Genomic DNA, 17,907 nt, shown 5'->3' with positions numbered 1-17,907 from the left:
TTTTCTATAGTAAAATATGAAGCTTCATGGAACGCCTTGAAGGATTTCAGAGGAAATGCTGTCATATCCAATAGATTTAGATATAGATAGGCTGCTACAGTATGCATAATCAAATAAGATCCAAGGTTTTAGGGGGTTCAAGTTATATTCTACTCCTCTGACTTTCCTGTTGAAGATGTATCAGAGAGAGGTAGGAGTGGTGCAGGAACTTTCAAGTTAACAAGGCCTGCAGGCAAATTGAACTCTTGTGGTTGGTGAGAATTAATAAAGATAAATCACAAAGAAGAGTCTCTGGTTAAGAAAACATTATGTTCTGTAGAATTACCATGAAGGACATTGAGCTCTACTGAGGCATATGTGGGGGGGGGGGGCGGGGGGCTAGTTTCCCATTATAGCAAGCCAAGAAAGATAAAGAAATGTGTGGAAATGGAACTTACTAATGAAGTAATCCGAGGTATAGCGGGATTCTGGATAAGTTGGGTTGACTCCATTAACTTGGTATGGTTTCACATCCTCTGTAAGAGACAATAGTGAATGAACTAAAGTCAACATGAACATGCAAGAAACATTTGGCCTGGGAAGATCTTGGAATTAAGGACCTCAATGATCTCAACTCTTTTGCTAAGAAATCTGCAAGTCCGTCAACTGAATCAGTGTCTGAGTTGCTCTTGACTGGGGGGGAGGGGGGAGGGGGGATCTTGTCTCAGGATGAGATCACAAGCATGGCTAGGTTTACTGTTTCGGTAGCTGCAAAATGGGGTGTAATATCTTGGAAAGCGAACCCATGAGTAATCACTAAGGGCAGGGAAAACATTCTGCCTTGGTGCTTGGAGGTCTTTTTTCTACTCTATGGGTATATTCACATTAGAGATTAGGATCAAAGGCTTGATGAGGTTTCAGGAGATTATCAAGAATCACGCACGCAGCACTTCAAGTGATCCATCCAAACACGAGAAATACTTCCCAATCTTTAGGCAGGTACATTTGTATAGCCTCTACTTTTAACAGATGTCTAATTTTTGTATGGTGTTTTTCCCCCTGGCTCTCAGAGTCCAAGTTCAGGCCCAGACAAGAAGCAAGACACTGGTAAGGTAGCACCCATTGGTAAACTATGAGGGCATGTTTACCTGAAGAGCAACATAACCAAACTGCCTGGCTGCCCTTCCCTAGGAACAAGAAAGGAACAGAGAAGGAAGGGTAACTTCAGATAGAAATGCTTTCTCTGAGCTTGGGATCCAGTGTTTATTCTGGAACCCAGCGGGATAGCCTCTGACTCTTGCAGAATATGACGGCATTTCACTATAAAATAAAAATAATGAAAAAGAAAGAAAGGAAAAGAAAAGCAGACATAAAGCGAGTGTGTTGGTTTGGGGTTTTCCTCAAGTATTTGATAGCTTGCTCAGAGCAAGGGTTGATGGGAAGACAAGTTTATACCTGCACAAAACAAAACAAAAAGAAAAAGAAAAATAGTTCCTGGTTGAGATAAAATGATTAAACTTTGCTTTAGCAGCTTATCAGATTATAACATCCCCTGTACCTTTAGCCTCCAACCCCACCCCAAACAGCTATGTTCTTTGGATGCTGTATTACTTTGGATTAATTATAGAACAGAGGCTGTACCCTTGGTGCAAAGATCTTCTCTTTAAGTATGTGAATGTGAACCGAGATGGTTTTGACTGCCTCTCACGAGGGAACATTCGATTACATTCTAATTCACTTAAACTCCCTTATGCTGTTTTCTTTGTGGAAAGGTAAGTTGGACCTGTCTTAGAGCCAAAAGCTCCCAAAGAGACCACGATATCACAAGAAAAACACAGGCCAGGAAGTTATATTTTAAAAGGTATTAAGAAAGAGAAGCAAAATGAAAAAAATAAAAAAGCATTCAAGGAATGCATGATGATAACTGAGAAATTAGCTATCTGGATCCTCGTTTGACAGACAAGGACTCCTTGCCCTGCCTATTCCACAAGATTTCTTTTTTTCTTTTTTTTGTGCATCTTTTTTATTGTTATTTTAAAGGCAATGTACAGAGGGCTTACAATCACACAAGTCAGGTGGAGTACATTTCTTTCTGGACAATGTTACCTTTTCCTCACAACGTTATTTTGAGAATCCAAAGAGAAAATGCATTGTAAAGCACTTTGGCAGCAAGGAGGTATTAGAGGAATATTAGCTCTGACTTGTGATCAGGGGTAAGCGGATCCCCCCCTCCCCCAACACAGGGCAACTCCGTAGTGCCCAACAGAGGGAAATATTATAGTAGTAGAATATGTCTGGGTTGCATGGTCTAGTGCAATCAACTATTGTGTTTAGAAGTCAACAGACGCATCAGACACGTAAAGTACCTGCCATCACTTTTGCCCATGTAAACAGGCCACTCATGTCAACACCTAGGAGTGGGTGTGGATGCAGTTACACAAGGAACACACCCATAGACTAGGGAAGACCAAGCTGCCTGCCAGCCTCAGGAAGATTCACCTAGCTCATCACTGTGTTCATTTATTTTTCATTTGTCACTGAGATGCTGGTCCCAGAGGCTCAAAGCTAGGTCTTTTTTGGAGCACTGCAGAGTGGAGAATATTCTTCAGCAAACAAAGGTTATTCTATGGAATCAAAGTGCCAATCCTAAGCTTTGTGCCCATCCCCCCCACCCCCTCTCCTCCCCTGTCTGACCACAGGGAAAGGGTGGGCCTGGGTTATGGAGGGCAGCGGGCTTCTAGGCTTACAGTCATCTGTGGGGCAACTGCTGACTGCTGGTAACTGAAACTTATTTTAAGAAGAAATTTAGAAAAATAAGCGCCAAAACACCCAAGTTTACCGCCTGCTGCTGTTTCTATACTCAGCCAGGACTGTGGGACGTGAGTCACTTGGTCCAAAAAGGTTAGGGCAGGCCGGTAGGGAAGGCCATGTCATTACAAGGTTGCAACACCATGTCCTCATGTGACCTCAGTTTCTGCTCCAGATGGAAAAGAGATTCTGCACTGCAGCACCTCCAGTCCAGTTTAGTGGGAAAAGAAGTCTCACATATTAATTAGCTCTGAGTTGCTAAGCATCTCCTGTCTACAACCAGGTATTTCATGGCCATAGATCAAGGGAGTATCTATTGCCAGGGGCTGTATGGTATGGAACAGGGGACAACACTGTTCTTGAGCACAGTTCAACAAAATAAATAAATGCACAGATGTAAGAAGACTCCTTAGATCACAAGAAATCACAAGAGGACAATTGAGCATGCTGAAAACTAAAAATTCAGAAACCCTAATAGAAAGAAGAAAAAGGAACCAACAGACACTCAGTACCTACTGTTTGCCAAGTATTACATTACACATATTGCCACAGCCCATCCATGCTATGATGGAACCCCCACAGACAATGGCATTAACAGCCCATCTACTGGATCAGTCCTCCTACCTGCTCTGACAACTCCACCCCTTCCATGCCCTCCCATTTCCTCCCCTCCCTCCTCATCATTTTATACCCTTTTACCTTTCTGCAGAATCTCTAGGTGTTCCCATAAGATGTCACCAACAAAGTCTGGAGCCAGCTCCAGGAAGCAGTCTTTACCCAGGCCGCACAAGGCCGCTCCACTCATGCAGAACTTCTGGAAATCCACACCTTTCAGGCTGAACTCATTCACAGCCCACATCACCCAATCCCGAACGTGAGTTTCTGTCCACTGCCGGGGATCTAAGGAAAGAGACCAAATAAAGAGGCTGCACATCAGACTCTAGAATAAACATGGAAGGACCTGAATGTCACTCAAGTCCCTACCAGCCCCACAGAATTGAGGAGCACCAGCCCAGGACTTACTGTCCTAGGTCCTTCTTCCCCACGCTCAACATCCCACCTTTTCTATTTTACCAGCATGGAGGAACTGAAATAAGCCAAAACATAATGCAAGCATAGTCCTGCCCTCCATTTAGGCAACCATTTCCATGAATCTCCTGCCTCCCTGCCTTATGTCCATTAGGTTTTCTTAAAAGCCTTAGATAAGGGAAGATGGCTTAATAGCAGTAATAACAAAGCAGTGATTTCTACAGATTGCACATGCCTCTCTTGGCTCTCAACCCTTAGGTATGCTTGGGGATCATCATTCACAATTATTTTTATCTTAGCCAATTGTGCTTAGTAATAACTGTAGTAATTAGCAATGACAAGTCATTCAAATGGCACCTGGTAATGACTTTATTAGGTACCTGTATTACACTAGATTTTCTACAAGTCTTTTCATATAAAAGGCCCTGCTTTAAGGAGCACTGTAGTACATACAACATATAATCTTCACGTGTGTCCTGAGTTTTGCACACCACACCCACCAAGGCCATTGAAAGAGCTCAGAAGACAACAGCTTACAGTGCCAGCATTATCACCATTGTGCCTAGAGTACCCACTTCAACCCAGCAGACTACTTCATGAGATGTTGGGAAACCCAGTGGTCAGAAGTCACTTCATTCTGCCTTGTGATCTTCGAAAAATGTCTAGTATTGCTGGTCACCAAAACTTGTAGTAAAGGCGGAAGCATGGGAAAGGTATATAGATATAGTAACAGAATCTGTCTAATATTCATGGAATCTACCTTAAGCTTGGATTTGTCTAGGCTAGAAGCCTTTTGCCTAACAGTAGAAGTGGCCTGATCTAAAGATAGTCTTATACTTTCCCAAAAGGAAAGCACCTTCCTTGTTCTCCATTGTCTATAAACTGTTTCTTAGTGAAGTCCTCCACCTAAGTCTCCTCTCTGACAACTCCAAATCCTTTCCATCTTTCAATAAATGCTTCCATGTAACAAAACTGAAAGAACAAACAGATTTGTATACAGAGAAGATCAATTAGTAAAGTCCAAGAAGTACATCCAATGGTGGCCCAAAGTAACTCTGAAACAGTTTCCTATTTTTTTCCTACAGTCTGGAATCATTTGAGGAGCCTGAAAAAATACAGATGCACTGGGTACCAATGGCTCACTACTATAATACTATTTACTCAGGAGACAGAAATCTGAGGACTGCAGTCCAAAGCCCAGCAGAAAAGTCCATGATACTCCTATCTCCAATTAGCCACCAAAAAAGCTGAAAGTGGAACTCAAGTAGCAGTGTCAGCTTTCAGAGAAAAAAAGCTGAGGGATAGCACCTAAGCCCTGAGTTCAAGTTCTAGTACCAGCATACATACAAAAATAATAACACAGATGCCACCAAAGATGCCTTCATAGTTTTCAAAGATTTAGAAGGGATCTAAATGTGAAAACAGGCTTAGAAACTATTGTCCTAAAAGCAAGATGGTGGTGACAAGCCTGGAAGATGATGGACTATTAGTCCATAAATCTGTCCTCACTGACGTCTGTAACAGCCCACTGCTGATGATTCACATGTGGTTCATCTAATGTCTGCCTTACTCCAGATCTGCAAAGGAGCCGCTTGAAGAAATACCCTCAGTGCTTCTTTTTTTCTACTATAACAACATACCTTTGGGGATTCCCAGTCGTTGCTGCTCTTTTGTGAAACCACTGAACGTAGCTTTTAATGCTTGAGACATCATCTCTTTGCTGCTTGGAGTTAATAGTGGAACATCTGCACATTCCATGTCTATAAGGGGGAAAAAATAAGTGTATGAATGACTGAAATCAAGTGGCAATTAACTACTCATAAAACATAATGAGATATGGATAGATTGAAGGTGGCAACTGAGAAATTACCATGCTCACATTCTCATCAGAGCAGATAAAGTTTCAAGGGTTTTCCAAGATAAACCATAGGAATTAGGAATTGAACAAAGGAGGATGAGGAAGAAGAAGGAGGAGGAGGAGGAGAAAGAGGAGAAAGAGCAGGAGGAGGAGAAGGAGGAGGAGGAGGAAATGGAGAAGGAAGAGGAGGAGGAGGAGGAGGAGGAAGGAGAAGGAAGTAAGAGGAGGAAAAAGAAGGCAGGCAGGCAGGCAGGCAGGCAGGAAGGCAGGAAGGAAGGAAGGAAGGAAGGAAGGAAGGAAGGAAGGAAGGAAGGAAGGAAGGAAGGAAAGAAGGAAGGAAGGAAGGAAGGAAGGAAGGGAGGGAAGGAAAAAAGGAAGGAAAGCAGGCAGGCAGAAAGGCAAGCTCTTACCCGAATGTCGTACACCCCAAATGAACAGGATTTGTTTATTCTTTCTGTATATTTCTGCTAGTTTACCCAGACATAATCACTACTAACTTTTCATTGTCACTGAAAGTATTAGTGTTGCTTCATATTTTCTGTGTCCTATGTAAAGGAATTTTTATGTGCAATGAAGAAGTGAAACAAACAGTAGCAAATAAGATAGAAATGCCCTCTGGATACCTGATTCAACTAATGTTGCTGCTCAAAAAGCCTATTGATATAGGCTCAAATACAAGGTCAACAAAGGCCTCAAACAAGAAGTAAAAGGTGAGTGTGAACATATGCACAGATATCCCTACACATCTGGAGGAACCAAGAAAAGCCTCCCTTAGGGTAAGAGAGGTATGTGACCTACCCAGAACTTAAGGAGGAAAGAATATACTCTAAACCAGTGGTTCTCAAAATATGGTACCCAGAAAAGCTACCTTGACATCACCTAGAAATGATCAAATTCACAACTATATTCTCAACTCAATTATAGGTTGTGAGATTTCAGTCCAGAAATCTGGATTTTAGAACAGAACAAAGGTGATCCTGATGAACACTAAAGTTAGGAGACCACAATCCTAGACAAAGTGAACAGTATAAATAAAAGGCAATGTGACTAGAGAAGTTGAGGGGGACTTAATCCATGCTGGCACCAAAAGGAGGGAGGAAGCAGAAACAGTGTAATACAGGGAGGGGAGTCATTAGAGACAAAGTCAAAGAGATAAGAAGGGACATTTGGGATTTTATCATCTTACTCTAAATAAAACAGAAAACCACAGAGAGTTTAATGTGAAGGAATCGTCCCATCACAGTGTGTTTTGTAGAGTAGTTTCCGAGGTGTTCTGTAAAGTGTAGCTTAGGAGAAGGGTATGAATGGAAGTAGAAGGACTCTTAAGGCTACGACTCAGAAGGTCAAAATGCTGATAAGATAATCAGGCAAGCTTGACACGCATGTAGGAGGTAAAACTCCATCCATACAACTTAATTTACTTGTTGACAAGGAGATAGTAAAGAATAAGGCATCAAAAGAATGTCAACTGGCCAACCTGTTATCATTAGCAGGACTCTCCCTGTATCTTTTATGTCCAGCCCTGCTTGAACTTGCAGATTCTGGTCACAGTGTAGGAAGGTACGTGTGGCTGTATTCAGAAATCTTTGGAATTCACATCAGGCTCAATCACTCCCCAAAAGCTAATCATTTCATGAAAACTTCTGGCAGTGATGCACTTCAATGCTGTGAATACTAGAAGCCTGATTCTTCTGTGCATTGGGTGTTGAAAGTGACTTATGAAATGGTCAAGTCCCAGGTCAGAGTATTATAGAAGTTCCTCTACTAGTCACTCTTAAACTTTTGCTAGTTAAAAAAAAAAAAAAATCCCTGAACATACAAAATATTGTTTGAATGGGATGGAAACACAGAAGGAAATGACAATTAGTGACTTCAAAAAAAAAAAGGGATTCTATTATACTTCAGTTAATTCAGCCATTTAACAAAGCAATTTATCCCTTCCCTTATTTTTCTCAGTTCTGTGGCATAAACAATGCATTCCTGGCTGCATGCTACTCATTCGCCACATTCATTCTTCTACCTCCTCTTGGCTCACCCCCCTCACAAGTATACTCATTTCCTAGTACTCATTTGGTTGGGCTTTGACATAAAAAATTCAATCCATAACCTACAATTATGAAAAGTGAGAGGAGCGGGGTAGGATGGGATCGGTGAGAATGTTAAAAGGGCATTGATCAAGAGGCGCTGTATTCATAAACAGCTCTGTTGAATGACAACTCCTCTGTACAACTACTATAAGAAAATAAAACTATATTAGGAATAAATAAATAAAAATAAAGGAGCAGAAATGGATGGAAGTGACTTGGCACAAACAAAGGACTATAAGTACCTTCTCTCCAGTTTGCTTTCAGCCATGTTGTCAGGAAAAGGCCTATAGTCCAGATCCTGCCCAGGAAGAACAGAAAGGACTCACTGTAGCTGCTCTCCCAAGCCCTGCCAGAGACAGGGCATCTGAAGCGCCAGGGAGTGGTAAATTTGGATTGCCCCCCCTCCCCCCTGGACATGGCCAAAAGAAATCTGATGGAAAAAAATCATTATGTCTCCAGGAAGGTTGACAAAATGATGGAAAATCCCAGATTGTTAAGGATTAAAAAAAAATGGGGGGAGGGTGTTGATTACATAACATCCAGCTCTTCAAACAATGGAGTAATCACCAAATGAGTCACTTATGAAACACAGTAATGCTCCCCCTCTGTCCCCATTCTACCAGTCCAAGAACAGCTAAGTGGCAGGTCCAGAAATGTTTCCCCTGTAAAGTAGAAGTCAATTTTACTAGAGAAAGGGACTTTTTAGTTCACTACGGAATGTTGGTTCTGAGAAGAGAAAACTGCAGCATCTCCAACTCCTAGCACAAGTCAATCAATATTTTATGAATTAAATTTTTCCAAATTTGAATTAACTTTCCTCTCTTCACTTCTATCCAACATAAATTGATGAGCTTGAACTGTGCAGATTTTGTTCTGTCTGTGTGTATGTGTTTCCTCTCCATTAGATTTATGAACTTGGTGAAAGGACTTAACTGGTGGCGGAAATTGGCCAGAGTAACACATGTGGAAAAATGCAAACTGGGCCTAATGAAGAGGCAGTAGTCCTGCTGAAAACTGAAAGTGAAGGATGAGCAGCACTGTCTGGGAGACCTCAGACATCTCCTAAACGTAAAAACTTGGGCAGCAGGATGCCAGGTTGAGGTAAATGCCAAGGACAGCTGAAAGCCTCCATCTACTTTCTCTCACTCTTCATACTCCATTAGTATGGTCTTTTCAGAAGTGTGGAACAGATACTTTATCCAAGCAAGTTTCTACTTCCGGCTGGGGAGCCAGCACTTCCGGCTTATTCTCTGAGGAAAACAGCTGCAATTACTTTAGCCCGTGCACCTCAGTGCCATCTCTAGTACTCTAGGTCATATGCAGTCAACTGCAGCTGCACAGAGGCCCACAGGTGCTTTCCTGGTGCTATTCTCTGGTTGTGGGGGATTCGAGCACTGGAGCCCCTGAGGGAAAGCTCACAGCCTAGGTGATGGAAAACGACCCCACACATTTGAGACATCTGGTGTCCAGTAGCTGACATATCATTGCTCTTGGACCCAAAGGACACAGTAAAGAAAGTCAAGAGCTATACACCCATTATTTTTTTCTCTTTTGGGTTTGAACTCGAGGCCTTGTGCTCTCACTTGGCTTTTGCTGCTCCATGCTTGTGCTCTACTACTTGAGTCACACCTCTACTTCTGCCTTTTTGCTGATCAACTGGAGATGAGAATCTTTAGAATCTGTCTGTCCCTGCTGATGTCAGGCAAAAATCCTCAGATCTCAGCCTCCTGAGTAGCTAGCATTACAGGATTAAGCCACCAGTGCCCTGATTTTTTGTTGACATTTACAAAGTGTGGAATTTGGGTTTTTAAAAAATTACTCTCGGGCTGGGGATATGGCCTAGTGGCAAGAGTGCCTGCTTCATATACATGAGGCCCTGGGTTCGATTCCCCAGCACCGCATATACAGAAAATGGCCAGAAGTGGCGCTGTGGCTCAAGTGGCAGAGTGCTAGCCTTGAGCAAAAAGAAGCCAGGGACAGTGCTCAGGCCCTGAGTTCAAGGCCCAGGACTGGCCAAAAACAAAAATAAAAATAAAAAATAAAAAATTACTCTCCTATCTTTAAGTCAACAATTGGTTGGGGTTGCATTTTTCAGTTGTGTGGGTATTGCTCTTAAATGATGGTGAATAATCACAACCCAAAGTGGACATTAATAGAAAATATTAAACTTATTACCTAAAATAATATGGTAGTATTTCTACATTGTCTGTGACTGGAGCAGTTCTGCTAGTTATCTAATTAATATTAATAATAATGAAATCATTATACAAGCAAAGAATCAAAGGTTTATCCCAAACAAATCAATTTCTCATTCTTAATATATTTTACCTATTATCTATTATAACATTTTGTCATTCTGTGTCAAATTGTCCTAATTTGAGCAATACCATCTAAACATCAATCAGTACCTCTACAGAGATTAGCTAACAGCATTTTATGGAAAAGAAACACTGAGATTACCTATGTGTTCATAATTGTGGTATCTTAAATTCAAATAACATGTTTGTTTGAAAATTCTAGGAATTGTACTTGAAGAAATACTCAGTGCAGTGGATATATTCCTGAAATGCATGTAAATTAGAGGTATAAATAAGATTATAGGTTAGATCTCTTCTCACTGACCATTCTTCAGGACCCTAAATTAAGATTTATAAGAATTACACTAGGATCTTGAGAGGTATAGGAGTAGCACCTAAAAACCCATCCCACGCTGGTATGAAGAGGAGGCAGAAGAAGAAAGGCAGCTCTCTGCACATCTGTGGCTTTTACTGAGCCAGCAGCATTTTGAACAGAGCAAACCACCTACTCATGTTTCATTGTGGCCTAACACAAACCACCCCATCCACAGTTCATGTGAAATGCTAAACAAGAGTTTGTATTCACTTGTATGTTACTCCAAGCTAAAGGTTCCTCATTTTCCAAGAAGTCTTCAAGGTGTTTCATGGGTCTTTTCGTGCCATTGAGTTCCCTGAAACTGAATGGTTCATTCCAACAAAGTTACGCAGAATCTAAACTTGGGGCCAGGGGCCTTTCAATCAAGAAGACATATGCACTTACTGACCAGAGAAGCTCCAGTTGTTCTCAATAAATGACACACGGAAAATTGGAGCACCTGGGACCCTCAGTATTAGGTGACAAGCTAAAGACAAGAAATTCAATGTGAACTTTCCAGTCCTATATAGATGGTTGGGCTGGGCTAAACCCTGGTGGAGTACAACGGTGCCAGCCACGTGTATTGGGAATTGTCATAATCAAAGCAATGTGAAAGAATGAATAATGCACTTTATATCTGAAAACTGCCTTCTGGCTCTCCAAAACACCTTACAATATTCTTGCAACATGACTTCTAGAATCCTCAGCCTCCCTTTTGTTCCCCACTTTTGTATACTCCCAGTTACAAATTAAAATTGATGAGGGTCTGAATCATTAGCACCACTTGGATGGAGCTATAAGTCTTCCATGTTAGAGATGAGGAAGCCATGTTGGTTTCTCCAAAGAATAAAAGGGTTGGCCTCAAGTCACAGGATGGAACAAACTAACGGGTCAACCCAGTCTTTCAACTCTTAAAACCCAGCATCTTTCTAATAGATCAGAGATGCAGAAAACTGAAACATTTTCAGAAATGAGAGAGGTAAGATATCTTATTCTTGGTTCAGAATGAGACAAAACGGAGATCACTGAACACTTACACAATTATTAAGAAACCCGAAGTTTCATTACAGTTTGTCAAAAAAAAAATGGTTAAAAGCCATTGTTAGAAGAATCATTTCTATTCTACTCCTGTCCTGGGACAAAAGGAAGTGAGGCTTTCTTCTTGACATATACAGCAAACAGGTTAAATGATAAACTGGCTTCCTGCCCTGCCACCCAGAGGGCCACTGCTCACCTAATACAAAGTTAATTCATTACATAAAGGCATGCTGAAATACATTTCTCAGAGCAAAAGAAAACCAACAGACATTATGGATCATATGTGAAGAATAGAAAAAGCAACTGTACAAATGGAAAAGACGGGATTCTGAAGATGAGGGGAAAAGACACAGAGTAGTATGTGCAAGGTACACTTGGCTTGCTGGTCAAAACCTAGGGGTTCTGGCCTCATTCTTGCCACTGGCGTTCTTATACTGGGTACCTCACTTACTCATTTGTGTCTAGAAGAGATCTGAGCTAGGTCTATAAATCTGAGGGGAATCTGTATCTAAGTAGTATCTATATCCCTCACCAAGTTTTAGTTATTTGGCAATTTTCAGACATACACAAAAGCTGAGAGTATAGTGAGCCCCTATTCAAAAATCTACCAACATTACAAGTTTTATTTCAACTCACCCACACACACCATGAAGCCAATCCTAGGCAGCAAGTGCTATTACTCAATTTTATCAGCATACCATATGTTTGAGATACAGGACTTCAATATGAATGCTTCCAAGAGGCTTATGTACCAGGCTTTGAGTTACTTTGCCTTTGTTTACATCAACGTCTACATTTCATTTCCGAGCCCCTTGGGACCCCAGAACTTAGGCTAAGGCAACACCATCATAATCAGGAAAGTGGGTAAGGTTGGAACAAAGAAGGATGACTTGAAATCAGAATGGAAAGCTGATGCCGGAGCCAGGTTCTGTACACCAAAGATGACATGTCATTCTTCCCGAGTTCACAGCCCCATGAACTTTCAATTATAAATAGGAACAATTTTAGCGCAGCCATTATAGTCAATGCATCTTATGTAAAAAATGAACTACATAGCTTCAAAGGTAGGAATGAAAAGGAGAAAATGAAGAAAGGATCAAGCTGTATTTTATTCATGACATGACTTGTAGAATTGTAACCTATTCGTGCAACTACTAAATAAGAAAATTTAAAAATAAATAAATAGAAAGATCAACTGGGCAACTGATTTCAAAGATAGGGCTATATTTACCTGGAACAAGTGTCAGAGACAAGAATGCCTTACTCCTTCAAACCAACACAAATAGAAGCTGCTAATGGTCTCTAAGAGGATGCACCCCATAGAGGGGCTAAAGATCCTAATGAAATCTTCTGGTGTCTATTGCCTCCATCTCATTCATGAAGAGTGGACCAGAACCAGAGTTAAAGGGCCACTGTCTTCCTCCTTCATTCCTGATCCTTGCAAATAGGCTCTAGAAACCTGGGCAGAGGCAAAAGGCAATCCCAGGAAGCTGGTTCAATCCACAAAGTTCTGACCGAGGCTAACACAAAGAATGGTGACGACGGTTCCTCTCCAGACACTGCCTTAATTTTCATACACATAATGATAAGACAAAGCAATGGAGGACAAGCAGAAGTCCTGGCTAACAAAAGCTAAGCAATATACAGTGCCTAGCCCTTGCTGAGGGGAAATGGAGAGGGAGGCAGAGAGCCCATCCCAAAGAAACAGTTCATCACTGCCCAAACAATGGGACACAAATCCCTGAGAATGGACCCCTATGGCTAGAGAAACAAAGCTGGGTGCCTGCCTTTCTCTCAGGAATCAGCCAATAAACACCACTCCAAAGAAGGGAGAAAGAAGCAGCACTGAAAATCCCCAGCTCACCCTCTAGTGACCTGACTGCCCAAATATGCAAGCTAGTCTCAGATTACAGCATCTTACTGTACTGCCAATACACACAGCCACCAGCGAAGGCACACTGTTTGGGTACAACGTGCCAACTTGGAGGTAGACACCTCTTCACAGAGGGAAACTGCCCTAGACAAAAGAGATGGTCTGCTATAGCACCAAGAAGCCAGACACAGGTCCTGCAGCTGGGAGCAAGAAAGACACCAACAGAGCCAGCCAAAGCATGATGAACATCTGTAGGAAGTGACCTCAGACGTTTCCCTCCTTCCCTTCATCCATCGTCCCAGCCCCCCAAAAGGGAGTTTTAACACATTATTGCCGCTGAAGTCCTAAGAATTCGGTGACTCACCAGGCTCACACATGGTTTCAATGAGCCCTTGACCATTACATGGTAAGGAAGCAGGGAAAACAAATGAAAGCAGTTGTAATACGGCAGCGCTGGAGTTCAAACTTGCCAGACAAAAAGGGATTGCAGGCAAGTTCCCAAATGCATTCAAGCACCTGACATGCAAAAGCTATTTTTAATCACTAGATTTATTTCTTTCCCAGCCACTCCAACCAGCCTCCACCTCAGCAAATGTACTAGAAGGCAGAGCACAGCCCAAATCAATTCCAGGTGTTCAGGGAAACCCAGAGAGGCTCTTCCGTTCCAAGATCCCAGCCAGAAAGTAGAACCGCCCCCTTGGGTCCTTACAGCTACATTTTTCTTGTTCTTTTCCTTAGAGTAAAGCAAATCTCCTACCTAAAACACTGAGCAAAATGACCTGAAAGAAGGGCTAAGTGAATGAAGATGGCTTGCTGGAAGGATATCCACATACATGTATTCTCAGGCAATCATGTCAAGCGACAGCGTAGGAAACAGACCCAAAGACACTGAGATGGAATTCTACTAGGTTCTCTCCCTGACTACAGAAAAGGCATGTGAAGTTGCAGATGCCTTACTACATAGTACAGACTCAATAAATTATTGGTGAGTTGATTAAATTTACACACAGTATAAAATGTGATGAGTGAACAAATAGATATAGTATTTTTAATCTGGTAACTTGCTCTGGGTACAATTAACCGAGAAAAGGGGATGAAGAATCCGTCTGGAGACATAATTGGAAATTGATATCACTTGAAATTGGCTTGCTCTGTTTTTTGTTTTTCCTTAAACAAAGTAGACTGATTTACTTTTTCTTTTTTAGTATTTTTAGGTATTTACTGTAGAAAAGGGATTCAATGAAACACGCAGAATAAGTTCTTACCAAGTCTGCATCCTCCAGCCTGCTAAGGGGGAAACTACTTTTCTTGTAGCAATTACTACGCAAAAATAGGTTTGACAACACTTCAAAGGCACATGAATCCAATGGATCTTTTGATTTTAAAAACTTCCACTGAGGGTCAGGCATGGTGATATAGCCTATAATCGGCGCCACTCAGGAGGCAGGGACAGGAAGATCACAGTTCAAAGGCAGCCCAGGTGAGCGTTAACAAAACGGTCTCAAGAGCAAACTGTGTGTGGTGGTGAACAACTGTAATATCAGCTCCTGGAAAGGCCAAGGCAAAAGTACGAGACCCTGTTTGGAAGTCAACTTCAAGCAAAAAGGGCTAGAGATGAGGTTCAAATAGTAGAGCAGATACCTAACGAGTGGCTCTGAGTTCAAATCCCAGTGCCCTCCCACAAAATTTCTCTGAGTATCATCTTAGAGTCAATATGGCACAGAAACAAAGTATAATTTTGTATTCAAAATGCCTCTCTCTGGGGCTGGGAATATGGCCTAGTGGCAAGAGCAAAAGGAAGCCAAGGGGCAGTGCTCAGAACCTGAGTCCAAGCCCCAGGACTGGCAAAAAATAAATGCCTCTCTCTCTATATATGTATAAAATATATATAATATATTTTATTATATTACTTTATTATGCATAATATATTATATATTAATACAATATATTTTCATATTTATATCATATACGATACATATTTTACCCTAGTCATATGTGGGTTTGTTAAGGCTAATTCTCATAATTTAAAGGAATGTTAGGGAACTAAAGGTATAGTTCAGTGGCTCCACCCCCCAGCACAGGATGTAATTTTTTTTAACTTTTTTTAAATGGTTCCCCCACGCGCCAGTGGCTCACACCTGTAATCCTAGCTACTCAGAACTCTAGTCTTGAGGGGAAAAGCTGAGAGACAGTGATTTTCACTGTAGCAATGAGGAATCCTGCACAAAGACCACCTCAAATAAAGTACCCAATAGATACTTGAAAATCTTTGTGTGACTGTAAGTGCAGCCATTTACAAAGTGTTTCACATGTTTCACGGCATCAAGTCTGACATAGATGCTTCCACTTGCTGCTCACCACAGAACCTCTTATTATCAGTCCTAAAAGTCCTGAAAAGGTTTGATTTCTTTGTCATGAAAAACACACCACCAAAAACTCCATGGAAAGCAGGAAGAGGAAAGTCTGGGTCGGTCCTTTTCCTCTCTACCAACTGGCAGACAGCTATTTTGCTTCCCACTTACTCTTCTCCCATCCCATTCTTTTTTCTTTGGGTGCTGGGGATGGAACCAGGGCCTCCCTCATGCCTGGTAGTCCTCCAACATTATAGCCACGCCCCCAAGGCTCACCCTCCACAACCTCACACTCTTCAATGGGGGGAAGAGGGGGGAAACCGCGCTGTCCTGCCTTCAACTACAAAACTTGCGTCAGGGTGCTGAGGTTTAGTAATAAAGCAACTTGAAATAAGTCATCCTTTTCCTGTTACCCGTTATCTTAGCTTCTGCTCCTTCTGGCTGCTTATGAGTCTTGAAGACCTGGTCCTTCAAGATCCTAAAGATGCTGATTAGCTACAATTGCTTATTTATTTTCATTTCACTTAATTCTTGCCCAAAACAACCATCACTGCTATCTGAAGAGAATTTTTTTTTTAAGTTTTCGAAAATGTTTCCTACAAGATTTACTATTTCGAACCAAGACAGCAAGTAGTAAAGTGATGTAACTAGGATTCAAGTCTTGCTCTGTCTGAAAACCAGGAAGTTCCTCTTTAGCTCTGTTTGCAGAGTTCAAAGCACAACAGGTAGAAATGATTGGACATAAAACCATCTTCTTATAGCCGGGTGCCAGTGACTGGCGCTTGTAACCTTACGTACTCAGGAGGCTGTGATTTGAGGATTGCTGTTCGAAGCCAGCCTAGGCAAGAAAGTTCATGAGACTCTTATCTCCAACCAACCCCCCAAAAGCTAGATGTAGAGCTATGGCCAGCCTGGAGCAAAAAAGCTCAGAGACAACACACAGGCCCTGAGTTCAAGACCCAGAGCCAGAAGAAGAAGAAGAAGAAAAAAGAACATCTCTTTTTCTTTCTGGAGAAGGGCAGAGTCTCTATCTGGACATGCTACAGACAAGCAGCTTCAACATCAAGTTCCAGGCACCACTGGGCCGCTGCACATCCTACCCAGAACTGGCCTGCTCTGACCCCTCAGTTCAAGGTCTATTTGGAACGTCCTGTGGGAATCAAGTCATGGTCAGGAGGGAAGAGACCTGAGACTCACCAGAAAGGCAAAGCTAGGCAAGGTGAAGGATGAGTTTTCTTCATGGGCAATGGAAAATTCTGGGCAAACAAATGGAGGAGAGGCCCGTTTATTTAGGCTGGAAGAGGTAAAGTTTTTCTGCACTTTTGAACTGTTTTCTCAAGGCCTGCCTCTCCCTCCCACGCAGGAAACAAACACAGAGACGGCACTCTGAGGCTCAAAGCTAGCTAGCTGGGGAAGGGAGGGCAGAGAGAAGAAAGCGAGGGAGGAGAGAGAGAGAGAGAGAGAGAAGCTGGGGACAGGCAGGGCTATAGCTATGGAGAAGCAGCAGAGGAAGCAAGAGCAGCTAAGAGGAGATGGAGGGGGGTGGGGAGCTAGAAGCGAGACAGGGAAAGACAGAAGGCTGGGAAGGGAAACTTAGAAAAACTTCAGCATAGACAAAGCCAAGTGGGAACAGACACGGAAACAGCAGCAGTCACTTATTCCCAATTAATGATGGTCAGAAAGCAATATTTTTCCATAAATCGTGAAAGGAAATTCTTTCCCTATTTTCTTATTTATTTATACATTATATAAATACATTTTTTAAACCAAAGAGGGCCATTTTTTTCTAATAGGAGCAAAAAAAAGGCCTTGTTGGAGATGAAAGGCAGTCTTCAAAAACCCCTCAGAGGAAGCTGAAACCCTACATGTCTTAGTGCTTCAGAAAGAAAAACAAAGTCAACATTCTTCCTGCCTTTCTAAAGGCTTTTTTATGCAGATGTGTTTTTCTTTTAATAAATAAATCTGGACAGAGAAGGAAAATGCATACCCACACACATTCATACTGTGAGACTGTCAGCTGCTAACCCAGGGGAGAAAAATAAAAACAAAACAAAAAATAAAGACTATATTGGTCATTTCCCAGTGTAGAAGATGAGGCTTCTCAACATTATAATGACACACTGTCCATGCCAATCAAGCCCCAAACCAAGCATTCTTACCCAGAAATTCTCCACTGAAAATACCTTTAGTTAGGTCCCTACTTTGTGAGCCTTTGTTTCTCTTCTAAGCCAC

General features: G+C 41.9%; 1 protein-coding gene across 3 annotated transcripts in view; it reads right to left on the bottom strand.

Annotated features, from left to right (window-relative positions):
• Ets1 (ETS proto-oncogene 1, transcription factor) overlaps positions 1–17,907 on the bottom strand; it is a 135,120-nt gene that overhangs the window by 26,653 nt on the left and 90,560 nt on the right. For all 3 annotated transcript variants that reach the window (XM_048343659.1, XM_048343658.1, XM_048343660.1), the window contains 3 exons: positions 5,457–5,576; positions 3,487–3,687; positions 438–515 (listed from right to left, as the gene is read on the bottom strand). In XM_048343659.1, coding sequence (XP_048199616.1) covers positions 438–515; positions 3,487–3,687; positions 5,457–5,576 — 399 coding nt within the window. The remainder of the gene's footprint in view (positions 1–437; positions 516–3,486; positions 3,688–5,456; positions 5,577–17,907) is intronic.

This window comes from Perognathus longimembris, chromosome 3, assembly GCF_023159225.1.
Source record: "Perognathus longimembris pacificus isolate PPM17 chromosome 3, ASM2315922v1, whole genome shotgun sequence".
Lineage (NCBI taxonomy): Eukaryota > Metazoa > Chordata > Mammalia > Rodentia > Heteromyidae > Perognathus > Perognathus longimembris.
Note: the sequence above shows the minus strand (reverse complement) of the source record. Positions and strands in the feature narration are given on the sequence as shown.